Source organism: Palaemon carinicauda, chromosome 19, assembly GCF_036898095.1.
Source record: "Palaemon carinicauda isolate YSFRI2023 chromosome 19, ASM3689809v2, whole genome shotgun sequence".
Lineage (NCBI taxonomy): Eukaryota > Metazoa > Arthropoda > Malacostraca > Decapoda > Palaemonidae > Palaemon > Palaemon carinicauda.
In genome coordinates, this window is record NC_090743.1 from 129,417,771 (window position 1) to 129,434,134 (window position 16,364).

At 40.4% G+C, this 16,364-nt stretch overlaps 1 protein-coding gene across 3 annotated transcripts in view; it reads left to right on the forward strand.

Annotated features, from left to right (window-relative positions):
• Als2 (Amyotrophic lateral sclerosis 2) overlaps nt 1-16,364 on the forward strand; it is a 90,089-nt gene that overhangs the window by 30,005 nt on the left and 43,720 nt on the right. For 2 of the 3 annotated variants that reach the window (XM_068393982.1, XM_068393983.1), the window contains exons 5-15: nt 1,025-1,180; nt 2,150-2,379; nt 6,279-6,396; nt 7,171-7,366; nt 11,214-11,353; nt 11,517-11,855; nt 12,077-12,331; nt 12,896-13,118; nt 13,620-13,809; nt 14,457-14,623; nt 14,764-14,873. In XM_068393982.1, coding sequence (XP_068250083.1) covers nt 1,025-1,180; nt 2,150-2,379; nt 6,279-6,396; nt 7,171-7,366; nt 11,214-11,353; nt 11,517-11,855; nt 12,077-12,331; nt 12,896-13,118; nt 13,620-13,809; nt 14,457-14,623; nt 14,764-14,873 — 2,124 coding nt within the window. The remainder of the gene's footprint in view (nt 1-1,024; nt 1,181-2,149; nt 2,380-6,278; nt 6,397-7,170; nt 7,367-11,213; nt 11,354-11,516; nt 11,856-12,076; nt 12,332-12,895; nt 13,119-13,619; nt 13,810-14,456; nt 14,624-14,763; nt 14,874-16,364) is intronic. The other variant, XM_068393984.1, reaches the window with a different exon arrangement.

Sequence of the window (16,364 nt, forward strand, 5' to 3'; positions counted from 1 at the left end):
AGCCTTGTGAAGGGGTAATCCTGTATTCGCCTTGCATTACTTTTACCGTGTCCAGTCTCTTTATGAAGACGTCTACGTTCTGGGATCCCTTGCAACAACGAGTGCAGTAGTAGGTGAAACATTCTCCACTACATTTCCCTAAATTCCTAGTACCCCTGTTCTTCTCTTGGAACTGTTTTATATTGTACGTGAAGATTGTTCGGCAATCTTCCGCAATCTTTGACCTAGTCAGGTGGTCATTTTGTTCCTAGAGAGCGCCCGGAACAAGGGTATTAGTTGAGGTCCTGTCATGTTATAGGTGGTTGTACAGTTTGACAGCTCCTAGAGATCATCAGCCCCGAGTGGATCACTTGATCTCCTAAGGATAACAGACAAAATGAGGCAGAGCATTGCTGTCAGTTTCCTTATCAGGTTAAAACTGCTTAGCCTAAGTTGTTTATGTAACTCTTAAGTGAATTTCCAATTATGCAGCTGTCTCTGACCCGCCACCAATGGGTGTCAATCAGCCATTATATAACCAGCGGGTAAGTTTTATATTTAAAAATTATATTTTCATAATAAAATAAATTTTTGAATATACTTACCCGCTGGTTATATAAGTTTTAGACCCACCCTCCTCCCCTCTAGAGACCATGGGGCATGGAAAATCTGAATTGGTTGGGTATAGTTCTACCTGTGGTACCGCGAGGACGCTGGGGTTTACCTGGCATATCTGCGCTAGGTGCGCAAGAGATTTTGAATTTCCTGCCGAGGCGTCCAGGGACTTTAGCCATTATATAACCGGCGGGTAAGTATATTCAAAAATTTATTTTATTATGAAAATATCATTTCTATTAATTAGAGAAATATGATTTTATATAGTTTTCCTCCTTTTCGTTTCCTTTGCATGAAATTAAACTTATTTTATTTAACTCTATTTTCTTATTTGTTGTTGTGAATAGTGTATAGTATATGTCATCATCTACCATTGTAATATCTTAGTCTTGTCATTCTATTTCATGTAAATAAAAAAAATATTTCTCAGGTGTGGGCATGGGGATCAGCAAACAGAGGTCAGCTTGGCCTCGGCGACCACAGCCATAGGTCCACCCCTACGAGCGTCGCGACTCTGAATCACATGGGCGTCACCAAAGTAGTTTGTGGCAGCCATCACTCAGCTGCTCTTACTATCGATGGAGAGGTAAGATAACGGGGATTATGTATAAGGTGGTGAAATTGTTTAACTTCTTATTCAAGGAGCACAGTAATGACATCTTTATTTTGAAAGATTAGAAACATTTTCAGGTTTTTATTAAGTCAAAGTTTGCCCACAACATTCACGAAGTTGGCTATTGACGGAGAGGCCTACACATTCTTTAGAAATCACATTCTTTAGAGTACTGTGATCATTATATTTATTCACTGGTTTTATTGTACCATAATATGATTGTACAGTGCGTTACCCAAAGATACAAAGTGTGAAGTAAATTTTTTCTGCATTTTTGCCAGTCATGATGTTTTGTAAGTAAGACAGAGGATTTTCCTGTAGTTATATCAGGTGTTAGAGGTCCATGAGTATTAATAAGGGATGTGACAAACAGTATTAGCGGATTTTTAACAATCCTTGGTACCTCTTTTGAGGGCCAGCGTTATAAGATTTTTGAACAATGTTTTTATCATTATTCCCACAAGTCTAACTCCCCATGATAACATACAGTACTTTTATCACCTTGATGATATACTTTAGAGTACATCTGTCATGAGAAGCTCTTAGAAGTTATATGAAAATTGATGTTTGTAGTGCTGGGTTGAAATTTCTGTAGTTGTATGCAATAATGGTTTAGAAACAAAAGGGAGTTATGTCGTAAATAAAATGTCCATTTCTTCTCAGGTCAAGAGGCTGGAAGACTATAAGGGTGTATGCAAAGATTGAAAGTGGTTTTGATATTTTAGCTGTCTTAAGACTTTCATGTTACATTTCTTGATACTGTACATGATTTAACATTCTAAGATTTAAGAGTCTTGGAAGTGCATTAAAGATATTTATAGTGCTAATAAACATTAAGCATTGAATTGCTGAATGTCCCATTATTTTGACCTTTGATATACATACAATACCTTTGTAAAACCAGTACCTTAACAGTTTTACAATCTTTCATTAATTTTCCAGGTATTTGTTTGGGGTGATAGCTTTTCAAGTCCTCTTGGAGCAACGCAGACCAATGACGTGGCAAATAACCCATCTCCAAACAAAACCTCTACCAAGGCCGATCCTGCGGTCAATACCCCACAGCGTCTCGAACTGCCAGAAGGGTCCTTAGTAAGGGACCTTGCATCTGGGGATAATTTTTTGATCATCATATCAGTCGATGGTCTGGTTTACTACGTAGGAAAGCTCAGGTATTCAACTCTTAGTATTTGATTAATTGCACTGTCTTGGATTAGAGTTCTCTTGCTTGAGGGTACACTCGGGCACACTATTCTGTCTTGTTTCTCTTCTGCTTGTTGTTTTGTAGTTTTTATCCTCTCGTTATTTTCAAGTTTTTATAGTTTATATATGAAAGATTCATTTGTTCCAACACGGAGTACTTACCTCGAACTACTCTCTTAGGAGTATCTGGGATCTCCTCCCAACCGACCAGAGTTTTGTGTAGTTTACCCTACTCCCGTTTTCTATGAGGGGTAACCTCTGGTGGTGTGATACGCGCCCTGAGGCAACCTTGGGTCAGAGAGCATGCTTGCTCAGGTCTTGATCCCCAGTAAGTTCTTTGGTCGCGTCGTGATAACATCACGACGCTCTCCTTATCCAGTGCGACCCTTTGTGTCCCCGACCCCCCTTTGTGTCTCACGCAGTTCCCACGTGGTACCTTTGTGCTCTCCCTTATCCTTTCCCTTTGTGTTCCTGGGTACCCAAGTATTGCAGTTCAAGACCCTCTGCTTCTGTCTGTCCACAGTCCCTCAGGTCTTCACGAGGGTCTTCACAACAGTCCATGCCTGGGCACACGAACAGGGCATCCGCCTGATTCGGTACCTGGACGACTGGTTGTTGCTTTCAGCCTCAGGGGAAGTACTGAGGGAGCAAGGCGCGAAGCTCCTGTAGTTCTGCAACGTTCTGGGTATCATCATCAACCTAGAGAAGTCCCAACTGATACCCTCCACCAGGATGACCTACCTCAGAATGGTCCTGGACTCCCAGTTGGCGAGAGCTTTCCCTTCCGCGGAGAGACTAGAAAGCTTGGACCAGATCCTCCGGCCCCTCCTGTCGGACCAGCCCAGGAGAGCCAAGGACTGGCAAAGACTGATAGGCCACCTCGTCTCGTTGGAGAAGCTAGTCCCCCAGGGGAGACTCAAACTCAGGGGAGTTCAATGGAACCTGAAGGAGACCTGGAACCAGAGAGACTCCCCCCACAAGGTGGTCCCAGTGTTCCCGGAGACGAAGGAAGTCCTAGAGTGGTGGCTCGCCAGATCGAACACCCTCAAGGGAATGCCCTTTGCAGCCGACCCTCCGGAGATGCTTCTGTTCACGGACGCATCCAAGGAGGGGTGGGGTGCCCATCTCCTCGGCAGGACAGCAAGAGGAAGTTGGACGGACGAAGAGAAAAACCAGCACATAAACGTACTAGAGATGATGGCAGTGCGAAGAGCGAGCCTAGAGTTCGTCCATCGGCTCCGGGGAAACACCGTGACACTGATGTGCGACAACGCCACGGTGGTGGCCTACATAAAGAAACAAGGAGGACTAAAATCGAAGGAGTTGTGCGTCCTCACGATGGGACTGCTGGAATGGGCCAAAGAGGAACAGATCAAGATCTCAGCAAGGTTCATTCCAGGGAAGAGAAACGTCCTGGCCGACGGCCTCAGCAGAATGGGTCAAGTGGTAGGATCCGAGTGGTCCTTGCACCCGGAAGTGGCCAAGACCCTCATTCAGAAATGGGGATCGCCAGTGTTGGACCTCTTCGCAACGAGACTGAACGCACAGCTCCCCGTGTTTTGTTCTCCTGTGCCAGATCCAGAAGCGGCGTTCGAGGACGCCTTCCAGCACCCTTAGGACAACCTCGACGTTTATGCCTTCCCTCCCTTCGGGATGCTCAGACAGGTCCTCAACAGGGTGAGGCGAGCGGACAACCTGTGGATGACTTTGGTAGCGCCCTGGTGGCCGGAGAGAGAGTGGTTCGCGGATCTAAGGAACTGGCGCGCCTTCCACCTTGGCCCCTTCCGGACAGGCCAGACCTTCTCCGGCAGCCCCACTTTCAAAGGTTCCATGAGAACCCTCGGTCCCTCCGCCTTCACGCGTGGAGGTTATCGAGCGTCTCCTGAGGAAGGAGGGATATTCTTCGAGAACGGCAGCAAGGATGTCAGGGTATCTGAGGCGTTCATCAGCGGCAGTATACCAGGCAAAGTGGGCCACATTCACTAAGTGGTGCGTCTCGAGGAACATCAACCATTGAGGGCCTCCATTCCAGAGATAGTGGACTTCCTAGTCTATCTCAGGGACGAGGTAAACATGTCCATCCCAGCCATCAAAGGAATCTGGGCTGCTCTGGGTCAAGTCTTCCTCCTGAAGGGCATCGACCTGGGTGCCTCCAGACATATCTCGATGCTCATCAGGAGCTTCGAACAATAGTGCCCCCCTCAAGCCAGTAGGGTGCCCCTGTGGGACGTGGCCAGAGTCCTGAAGATGCTGTCAGAACCTCCCTTCGAACCCCTAAAGGACATCTTGGACAAGGAACTCGCCCCCAAGAAAGTTTTTCTGTTAGCTCTGGCATCAGCAAAACGGGTAGGGGAGATGCACGGACTGTCGTACAAGGTGTCACACTCGAAGGGTTGACGTGAGGCTACCTTCAGGTTCGTACCATCCTTCGTGGCAAAGACTCAGAATTCAGCCGTTTGGGATCCCAAGTTTGAAGGGTTCTCAGTGCCAGCAATCCCTCGATTGGACAACTCGAGGGACTTGCTATTGTGCCCTGTCAGGGCAGTACGAAAATACTTAGAGAGGACAGCCAGACTTCGACCCGAGATCAAGAGTCTGTTCGTCTCCTCGGGACTAGTGAAGAAGTCAGTCTCCAAGAATACTATGTCCTTCTGGCTACGGCAGGTGATCGTCAGGGCCTACAGTAGTGCAGGGATCCCCCTTCCAGGAAAGCCCAGACCCCACAACATTAGGGGTCTTAAGTACTTCATTGGCATTTTAGAAAAATATGGCAGTGGGCCAGATCCTGGGGGCAGGTACTTGGTCTAACCAGTCGACCTTCACAGCTCACTACTTGAAGGACTACTCGAGGAAGTCCCTGGACGGGTTCTCGATAGGTCCCGTCATTTCCGCGCTCCAAACGGTTTAAAGGTGTAGCCCCAGTGATAACCGCGGGTAGTAAGTCCAAGAGACACAGGTTCCTTCCTTAACCCCTTTGTTCTTCCTTTCCCTGTTCCCTTACCAAAATGACTCCAGTAGTCCCCTGAAACTGCCATGGGATACACTATCTTTGGAAGGACATGTCTCCTAGGATTTCTTGCAGAGGTGAGATACTTAGACACTAAGATGGGTTTTTGCGTAGTTTTCCCTATTCTCTTGTGTTTTCCTTGGGGTCAGCAGAACCTAGTCTCCTATCTAGGTTCCTCTTATATACTTCTCACGGTCTCTAGGTCCTGAAGGACACTCCCACCTCCTAAGGTATAAGTCTCCTAAGAAAGTAGTTCGAGGCAAGTACTCCGTGTTGGAACAAATCACAAATTTTAAGTAATTTGTATTTTTCCTAACAGTACTTACCTCGAACTACTTTCGGGTAATGGCCCATCCATCCTTCCCCGAGTGCCTTGCTGGACCTCATAGAAACCTAAGCTATCAAGAACTTACTGGGGATCAAGACCTGAGCAAGCATGCTCTCTGACCTGGGGTCGCCTCAGGGCGCGTATCACACCACCAGAGGTTACCCCTCATAGAAAACGGGAGTAGGGTAACTACACAAAACTCTGGTCGGTTGGGAGGAGATCCCAGATATTCCTAAGAAAGTAGTTCGAGGTAAGTACTGTTAGGAAAAATACAAATTACTTAAAATTTGTGATTTTAATGTTATTCTTATTCTCAAACTTCTCGTAGTTTTTCCTTTCCTTGCTTGGCTATTTTCCCTGTTGGAGCCCTTGGGCTTATAGCATTCTGCTTTTCCAACTAGGGTTGTAGCTTAGCAACTAATAATAATGATATGTAGAATGGGATGATATTTTGATGCAGTTTTGTAGCATGGTATAGAGGCTAAAAGATTGCTTATGTGTGTGTTAAAATATTGATTTTTATGTATTTTTAGAGAGGAAGAAGAAACAACTGTGGAACAAATCCCAGTCGGGGATGCAGCGTTGCGTTGTAGGTCCGTGCTATGTCAGTGCGACAGTGTTGTATGTACGTCCGACGAAATGCATCCTCAGGTTTGTTCTTATCGTTTGCAGACTCACTTGACTTTGTTTCAAGATCTGTACACTTACTGTTGTTTAAATGTTTATTACATGAACATGAATGTACTTTTTATTGAATTATTTTGCAGAAATATACTGTAAGCAACTTATTTTACACTAGAATACAACAAATAAGGATGATACCAAATACATTGCACTTGCACCTAAACATGCTGCTGTTTATCTCATCTATATGAATGTATTTTTTCTAAGTGGGAATTTTTTGAGAAATGACAAGACAAATGGAAGGACTACTTTGCTTACACAAACATGGTTAATGAGAATTACTGTATTGCCTCTTTCAGATTAGACCAGTTTATTATAATCGCTAAGGATATGAATTTTTTACTGTAAATTATTCAAGTTATAGAGAACCAATATTTTTGGTAGTGTTATTTAGTGTGATGATAACGTTGTAGAGGTCAAGCAAGAAATTCATAGATCATAAGAGCGAGGTAAAGTGCAAGTTGGTTGTGAATGTTTTGCATTGCAGGTATTAGAGCTAAGCTAGAATTGGCCTTTAGTGTAGTTGTAAGTATTGAGTAAATAATATCTCAATTATTATAGTCTCGTGTAGGTGTGATATCTCTACGTAAGAGTTCTGTTTTCCATTTTAGTTTATTACCGTATTAGGTTTCGAGAATGTTAAAATTTCTGGATCTTCCTTAAACAATATGTATGATTTTTAAAGAACAAATGAAAAATCAGTTACTGTATAGCACCTTTTTTTTTTTATTCCCGAAACAGGTAATAGCTTTTTTAAAAGAAGAAATGAAGTATCTGAATCTGCTCAAATTTGTGGCCCAGCACGTAGTCAAGCCCTTCCAGCTAGTCACAGAGGTCTCCGTGAAGGGCAAGACCTCTGTAACTCCACACAGGGACAAAGTCAGTGCAACAAATGACAAGAATTGTTCCAACGGTAAGCTGTATTCACTAATGGAAGGTGAGGGACCTTTTGGGTATGCTTTGTCGAGGCTGCATTATTATTGTTTATTGTTATTATTATTATTATTATTATTATTATTATTATTATGACCGCGGAGGTAGCAGCAGTAGGGGACTCAGCAGTATGAAGCTTCATCTGTGGTGGAAAGGTGGGAGGTTGGGCTGTGGCACCCTAGCAGTACCAGCTGAACTCGGCTGAGTCCCTGGTTAGGCTGGAGGAACGTAGAGAGTAGAGGTCCCCTTTTTTGTTTTGTTTCTTGTTGTCGGCTACCCCCCAAAATTGGGGGAAGTGCCTTTGGTATATGTATATGTATGTATTATTATTATTATCATCATCTAAGCTACAACCCTAGTTGGAAAAGCAGTATGCTATAAGTCCTAGGGTTCCAACAGGAAAAAATAGCCTTGTGAGGAAAGGAAATGGTCTTCAGAAAATTACCCTAGCATCATTGAAGTTTTTATCTGAATTTTTATTTTTCTTAATTTTTAGGTACCTATTAATTTCTAATTGAGCAGATGCTTTTATTATAAAATTTATGTCTGTCACTCTACAACAAGCGAGGCAATAGAAGTATATTTTGGCATTAAATAGAATGCGTTCCCACACGTAATACAAACCTTCGATCTACAATAGGAGTATGATTTCAGGCATTCAAATAGGTAATCATAATTGCTTGTTGGATAGGCCACGCATATCAAATAGGTAGAACTACCTTCACTTTGACTGAGGTATCTCTCAGTCTTTATCTTGCTCCTAGTTAAAATAGCAATGAAACTGAAACTGTTTCTAGTATGTTTTTCCTCCTTCATTACCTCCGCCAACAAAGTTGGAAGGAGGTTATGTTTTACCCCCTGTGTGTATGTGTTTGTTTGTGAACACCTTCCTAGCCACAATTTTAGTAATAGAATAATGAAACTTGCAGTGATTACCTTTGATGTAAAAAGCTGGAAATGATTAAATTTTTGAAGGTCAAGGTCATGGTCAGGCAAAATATCCAGTTCACATAATCAGCCATAAGTTTGGACATTGTTGTCACAGAGCCTTGAAACTTGGTTCATATTTTAGTTCATGAAAATCCACACCAATTAATACATGTTAAGAGGTCAAAGGTCAAGCAAAATGTCAAATTCTGGTCATCAACCATACGGCCACAATTCTAATCGTAAAGTAATGAAACTTGCCGGGATTTTAAACGTAGGTAGAGAGCTGGAAATTATTAAATTTTAGAAGGTCATGATCAATCAAAATTCCAAAATCAGTCCAAAAGTTCAAGTACTAAGCTGCCCTGGCGGAGGTCTACACTCTACTGAGTGCCCCTCTAGTTCTATCCGTTTTCATGTAAACCCAAATAATTCAATCCTTACTAATATCTACATAATGTTTCTCTGTCTAACATCTTCCCCTAAGTCTTTTAAACTTTAGGGAATCTTTCCAGGAATCTGGTACCTACAAATTCCAACAAATTAGGTGTGAAAATATAAACAGTACTGAATTTCTCAAAATTCCAATCTATATAAGTTAGTAACCAAATCTGCGATGATGGTAATTTTGTAAAATCGCTAAATCCTGTACAGGTTAAATGGAAATTCATCTAGAACCTAATTTCCCTAATTATTCAGGATAGATTTGCTTATAAAAAACATCTTTGGACAATTTTGGTTTCAGGTTTCCTTAATGGCTCCCAAATGCCACATGCAGGGTGGCATCCACATTTGCTGATACTTCACCTCTAATTACTAATAGAACTGTCCTTCTGTTAGAAATAACTTGCGGTTCTTCCAATCTTCCTTTACCAAGGAAGCTTCGCTCAATCTCTGGGGTAAGAGGTCTCTCAGGTTGTAGGTAGATCTCAAACTGAAGATCTCTGATCTTATCCCCTTCAGAGTATTAGCTGGGGCTTAGGATTAGTTTTGAATGATGTTTCCTCTCCAGAAACTTGAGCCCCTTTGGAATGTCGTTCACATCCTAAGGTTTCTTAAGCGAATTCTCCTTTACCCTTGACCAGGCATCAAATAGGATTCGAACCCTAGTCTATTCATGAGCTACAGCGTTGGCATTTTAATCGGAGGAGGGCCTCCTGTCCCATGTACTGGAGTTTGTGTCAAAGAGGCATCTTTCAGCCTGGCACAATTCCAATATTGTTCCCTTCTCCATCTCTTCCTAACAAACAGGGTGTGGGGTGTGTCTCCTGTGTCCTGTGAGATCTCACGCTCCCCAACAGAGCACCAAAGACTTTTGCATACCAAAAGGATATAGGCAAATATATTGAAGAACATTCTTTCTCCTGATTTGTGAACCTTCTGACGTGCTGTTTGATTCAATGAGATTCTGGAAGTACCATGAAGTTAGGATGTGAGATCTACCCTAGCTTTCAAGAAGAACCTGTCAGTGGTGCTAGTCCTGAAAGTGGGAGTCTAGTATGAGAGACAATGGAAGTTTACTTGTAGGTTCCTGGATAACCTTATCCTTGGTCCTACGGTAGCTACATAATAAGTTGCAATGCGAACCTATCTCTCACGGGACAAGTAGCATCCTGTCTAAGATAGCAGTATCTTCCCCATACTCCGATATGATGAGGAGGGGGAGGATGGATGTAATGCTTGCAACCAATTTTTCATAATGACCATACATTCGGACACATCCTCACGGATATAAGTTCTTCTATAACTGCCTGCCGGTCCCTTGGTAGGGACCTAGCCTACCACCTCTGGCATCTTTACCAGGTTGTTGGTAGGAGTCATCACTTTCTCGTCCGTACAAGACCAAAATGTATCCACATTTCTGGGCTCAGTTAACCAGGTAGTTAAGTTAGAGGGAGTTTAGCCCTCCTAAGATGAGTTTCCTATCTAATGTCGAAGGTTTTGCTATGTGAAGGAATAAATAAAAAATCCTTTAAACAATTTATATTTTTCCTAACTAAACAAACCTGAGATTTTTAAGTTACTCTGTCCTAGGTCAAAGGTCAAAGTAAAGTTAGCTCTACCTGTCTGGTGGACAGGGCATACCCACCACCCGGGCAGGCACTAATGTTTACCTTATTGGAAAGCTTAACTGCCATTTCTATATTTGCTGAAGTTACATTCCTGTTAAAGATCAAAGATTTGTTTAGTTGAGAAAAATGGAAATGGATTAATCTATTTTTTATTTTTTGGTCTTTTTTACTAGAATACTGTAGTGATAGGGCTAAAGAATTGCAAAATAACTTGAAATGCTTTAGAGATTATGTTCAGTTTTGTGTTGTTTTAATGGACCACGTTAGTTGCCGTATTTAAGGTTGAATTCCGTAGATGCAATTGAATATATGTAAATACAGAAAATAATGATCGAACTACTTCAGTTGTTGTTCATGATAGCCTTTCATTCTTGGTAAACGTAACGGGCCGTCCCACTCGATAACCTTCACTGTACCGCTCCAAGAATAGCCCAGTTGCGGTCATCATGATAGGTTCCACTGGGACATGGAAATGAGAAAATAATTTTCAGTGAAAGAAGATGAAGCATCATTTGAAAGTGGCAGGGTCCTTCACTTTTTTAAAAAACTTCTTTTCACCTTAACCAGAATATGAAAGACACTTTGAAATGAATTGGGGAAAAAGATGGTTGATGAAGTATATAAGTTTTTATTATGATCACAAGAATTGTGCTTTTGATTTAGTCATAATTGTGGTTTAAAATTGCATCAAAAGAAATGAACCTTTTGAGTTTCTTTTGTTGCTTTAGCATTTTGTTAAGATGTGATTTTCTTAATTTCTTATTGATCTTAGATATGTACAGTAACATGTTTCAAGTAGATGTTGGTAAACAATTTCCAATCTTGAAATTTCCTTTTTTTTATTATTATTAGAGAGCAACCAGCTTCACCAGACCAAGCAGGTTCTCCTGGATTCCTATTTGGACGTAACTCATGCGGTCGCGAGTAGCATCAGTGACATGTTAGACGAGCAGGCTAGTGACGTCACAGCAGTAATACCAATCATACGTCAGGTGAGGTGAATTTTATTGTTTTCAATCTCAATGTTTTCAATTTTTGCTTGTGCCCAAGAACATGAGTTTGTTCCTGGGCTTGGAGAAGATGGATAAACTAATAATGATTGGTTTTTATTTTGATTGAGTGTCATATCCTTTTTTTTTTTTTTTTTCCATATAGGTTGAAGAGTACAAATCTATATATCAGAAATACATAAACATAGTTTGTGATGCCCTCGCGATCAGCGGACTGACGTTGAGCAGCAAGGAGGCCATTGGTGTTATTGAGAAGTGTCCGGCTGTCCTGTCCAGCCTCGTGCCCGAGTCAAAGAGGAAAACAAACAGTGAATATTTTGCTCACCTTATCCTTCGTCCTCTACAACACATACACGAGTACGCCGAATTCCTCATGAAGATGAAGCAGGACAGCGAAACTTATTACTCTCCTTTTACGTTAGACAAGATTAAAATAGCTCATGCTCACTGGAAGCAGCTATCCAATGCAGCTCATAAGAGTCAGGTGTGTTTTATGTATCATGGTAGTTTAATAGGATCTTGTAAAGAAAAATAATAAACAGTAGTTGTATGCGAATACAATGACTTTTTGTCATAATGAAATTTAGCTATACAAGCTATATTTTGACAATCGGCTTCACACTTATGGTAGTATTTCCCGTTGAACTTTAGGTCTACTGTAATGTCTGTAACTTGTTTTTCTAATGTTTATTTGAATTCTTCCAGCTGGAGGCTGAATCAACCAAGACATATTGGGACACTTGCAGTCCAAAGATCATGGAGGCCCTGGCAAACCCCATCCGTCGAATCCTCCGAGATTCCCGAACGAATCCCATAAACGTCCACAATGCGGGTCGATTCTCATCGCACTCGTTCGTGCTGTTCACCGATATTTTAGTCCACATCCAGTATTCAAATTTCTCGACGTACTCCCTCAGCACGATGTGGGTCGAGCCTGTTCCTAACACTTCGAACATTCAGGTAAGCTGTACAGAGGGTCCTTAGCTTACAAACATTCTGAGATACAAACATGAGCAAAAGAGATAATTCACAGTAAATTATTAAAGTAATAATTAACATTAAAATATTATTATAATTATTGTTATTATTATTATTATAATTATTATTATTATTATTATTATTATTATTATTATTATGAATATTATAAATACAGCTGAAATCTTGAATCTCAGGTATTGTATCAAACGTTCATAATGAAATACTGTAATATAACCATATATAATTTAATGCAGTAAGGAAAAGGACATTTTCAATATGAAATAATACTATTTGTTGACTTTAGTAGCTGAAAATTGTAGGCATGTGAGTTGGGCCAAAATTTTGCAAAATTAAACTTAGAAACAATTCAGCTTAAAAACAGCTTCTGGGAACCTATAAAGTTTGTAAGTTGCAGACTGTATATTGAAAGGTACTCTTTCTAGTCATTCATTTCAACTTTTACACTAACCGATATTACTTTAAAGATGAATTTCCAAAATTGTTTGGACTGCTTAGCCTTCAGACATGTCACTGTTCTCATTTCAGAATGGTATACACATCACCTTACCTGAAGAAACGTTGACGCTGGCCTGTCCCACGAGCTCAGACAAGAGCCAGTGGATGTATGCTTTGCAGGAGGGGATCAAGAGGTCTGTTTTGTCCAAAGGAGACTCAGGGATGCAAGTGATGCCAAGGGCACCACCTCTCATACGCAGTGCATCGCACACCTTCACAAAAATTGCTCAATACAAGGATGCTACTTATAATGGTCAGTTTACTTTTGATAGTGGATTGTCATTTTATGTTTAGTGTGTTCCTTATTTTTGGATATTGAGAAGTTGTTTTGAATGGTATTTTTTAGGGTTAGTTCCTTGTGATGCCAAGGAAAAGATTCATCTGCATTTGTGGTAGCCTACTAGAAATATCCCTGCCTGGTGATCTGCTGGACTCTGGTTTAAGATCGGCTCAAAGCACAATAGTTTTTTGTACTCCTTGTGAGCTAAGGAAGTGGGGTTTTGGGGGAGCATAAGGATCTACCTGCTGAGTTATCAGTGACGATTGACTAGCTCTCCCTGGACATAGCTTGGTTGGAGGGGGCCTTGGGTCTTATCATATACAGTACATATATGGTCAGTCTCTAGGGTATGGTCACTATCCCTTGCCTCTGCCATTCATGACCAATTTTTAAAACCTTCAAAGCTTTAATATGTTCTGAAATTTATCTCTAATTCCTGGTCACTATTACAGTTTGTGTTGCAACACATTACAGGTCAATGGTTTTGTGGCAAACTTCATGGCGAGGGGACAATGGCGTGGCCCGACGGACGCCGGTATGAAGGCCAGTTTCGCCAAGGTGTCTACCAGGGTCTGGGAAGGTTAGAAGTGCCTTCTTCCGGGGGTGTGACGGTGTACGAGGGAATGTGGAAAAATGGCAAACTTGAAGGAAAAGGAATTATAAGGTATGATGAGGATGGTCTGTAGCTTAGTCATGTTTATTTTATTTGATGAAATATTCAGCTTTTTTCTTGCTCTACAGTTTTCACTGGATGAAGTTTTCTTGAAGAGATACCATTCCTTAGAAGTGATAAAGATATACATTGTCAAATATGTTTAGTTACTAGTCACTGCATTTAAATGTAAAAATAGCTATTGAGTTTGTTCAATATCGTGATTGTAAGGTAGTATGATTACCAAGAGTTTCCTTAAATACTTCAACCTAATATTGTACTTCATAACTGCTCAGTGGCTGAAGGCTAAGACAGAAGTCCATCCAAATTAATAAAAGAATTTGGAAGTTATATTTAAAAAGAAAAGACAGCTATCTTTTCATAACTGGAAAGTTTGAAGAACTAGCTGTTTTCCTATCTCATGAAAAAGGTCTGTAAATGTATTGAAAATGGGGTATTAATATAAATCTTCATCTATCTTATCCTGTTAGATTAGAAAAAAAAACATTTTACTCTGCGAAATGCGACGAGTATATAATGTCTCTTGGAACTTCACTCTGTATTCCTGCACATGAGGGTTGTAATTCTCATAAATTTTGGCTATTTTTCAACAGCTATGTGAAAAGATATTTATTATTTCTGTATGGTTGATATAACAGGTACGCAAACAAAGATGTATATATCGGGTACCTTCGAGAGAGTCAGCCTCATGGCCACGGAGAATTGAAAAAAGGACGATTCAGCTCGCAGGCTGCGTCTGTGTACACAGGAGAGTGGAGCAGTGGAACAAAACATGGATATGGTGTCTTAGATGAGATTGCTCAAGGTGAGAGATTACTAATTCACCGAATTACAAAAAACATCTGAAAAGTGAGGGTAGACTATTTATATATTTGCTTTAGAAAAATACAGGATACAAAAAATAGTCTAGGCAGTTGGTATTACACATGTTTTCTTTATTAACAGGAGAAAAGTATCTAGGCATGTGGCAGAATAATAATCGCCACGGCCCAGGTATGGTTGTCACAATGAATGGTGTCTACTATGAGGGGAATTTTTACCAGAACAAATTAACGGTAAATATGTTACATACTTTTCATATTGTTCAATTTTGCTTGAAAATTACGTTTAGAATACTTTATTTTTATGAATAGTACTTACCTGGCAGTTATATATATATAGCTGATATCTCTAAATCGGCAGAATTTTTCAAAACGAGGCAACCGCCTTGTGGTGGTTGGGAGGTAGGTGGTAATACCCGTCACAGGGTGGTCCAAGGAATCATTCCCGTGTCCAAGACTTCAGTTCATCTCTGCCGGCTGGATCGAAAACATCGTCGGTCCACCATTGAGAGTTTTTCGAATCTTTTTCCCTTCGCTTTTTTGGACTTCGTTTGGTGAAGTACACTGATTTAGGGATTTGGCAATCGTGTTTTGTTATTTTTATTGTACTATTTACTTTATCATGAGTGAAAACTTCATTTTTGTTTGTGCACTATATTTTAGGTGCAAAGTTTTTAATCCTGATGACGGAAATACGTTCCGCCAACTCTATGGCGTCACAGTCGTGTGACTTAATCTTCATTGTATGACTTGCAAATTCTCTTTATTTGTTTTTTCATGTAAAGAATGGGAGGAATTCCACTTATATAAGTTTTTTACTTTTAATGTAAAATTTTAAAGAAATATTTGTCCATTTAGTATTCGTTCTTTAAATCATCGATCTAATTTCATAAATTAAATAGAACTAGCGTATGGTTAATTTACGCTGTTAGTTCTCGTTACTATCGATGCAGTCCCAACATGCCTTGGTAGCGTTCTTTTCGATATGGGAATTAAAGTGTTGGCTATAATACTCCAACAACAACGATATGGGAATTCTAGTTTTAGTATTTTCATTTTTATGTTCCTATTGTTTACATTTATATATATAGATACAGTGGAACCTCTACATACGAATTTAATCCGTTCCAGAACCAACTTCGGATGTAGAAATTGTTCGGATGTCGAAACGAATTTTCCCATAAGAATACATTGAAATAGGATTAATCCGTGGTTGAGCCCAAAAACCTATGATAACTTCTTAATAAACCACTACACATAATTTTCCCATGAGAATAATGAACACTAAATTAGATAATAGACATGTAAATAAGAAGAATAGACATGTAAATAAGAAGAATTAGCAAAAAATGATAAATAAGAAACGGGTTTTTAGCGTCACTTTACCTTAGAAACTCCAGCGCAGGTGTTGTTCGTCTTCGCTACGCAGAGAGGAGAGAGGAGACGGACGGACGGCGAGGAGGTAGAGAGGTTAACTACGATAAACGTAACACTACCGTAACTTATTCTAACTTACACTAAGTGAACTTTAACATAACTTAGCTTATTTTTTTTTTTTTTTATTTTATATTTTTTTTTTACATTTTCTTTTTTCTTTTTGATGATAACGTAATTTTAATCACTATCACTTACATTTAAAATTGACTGAATTTCTTTTGCTTCACTCTTTTCCGTTTTCTGTGTTTCACTTTCTTCCTCTTCACTCTTTGCCGTTTTCTTCGGTTC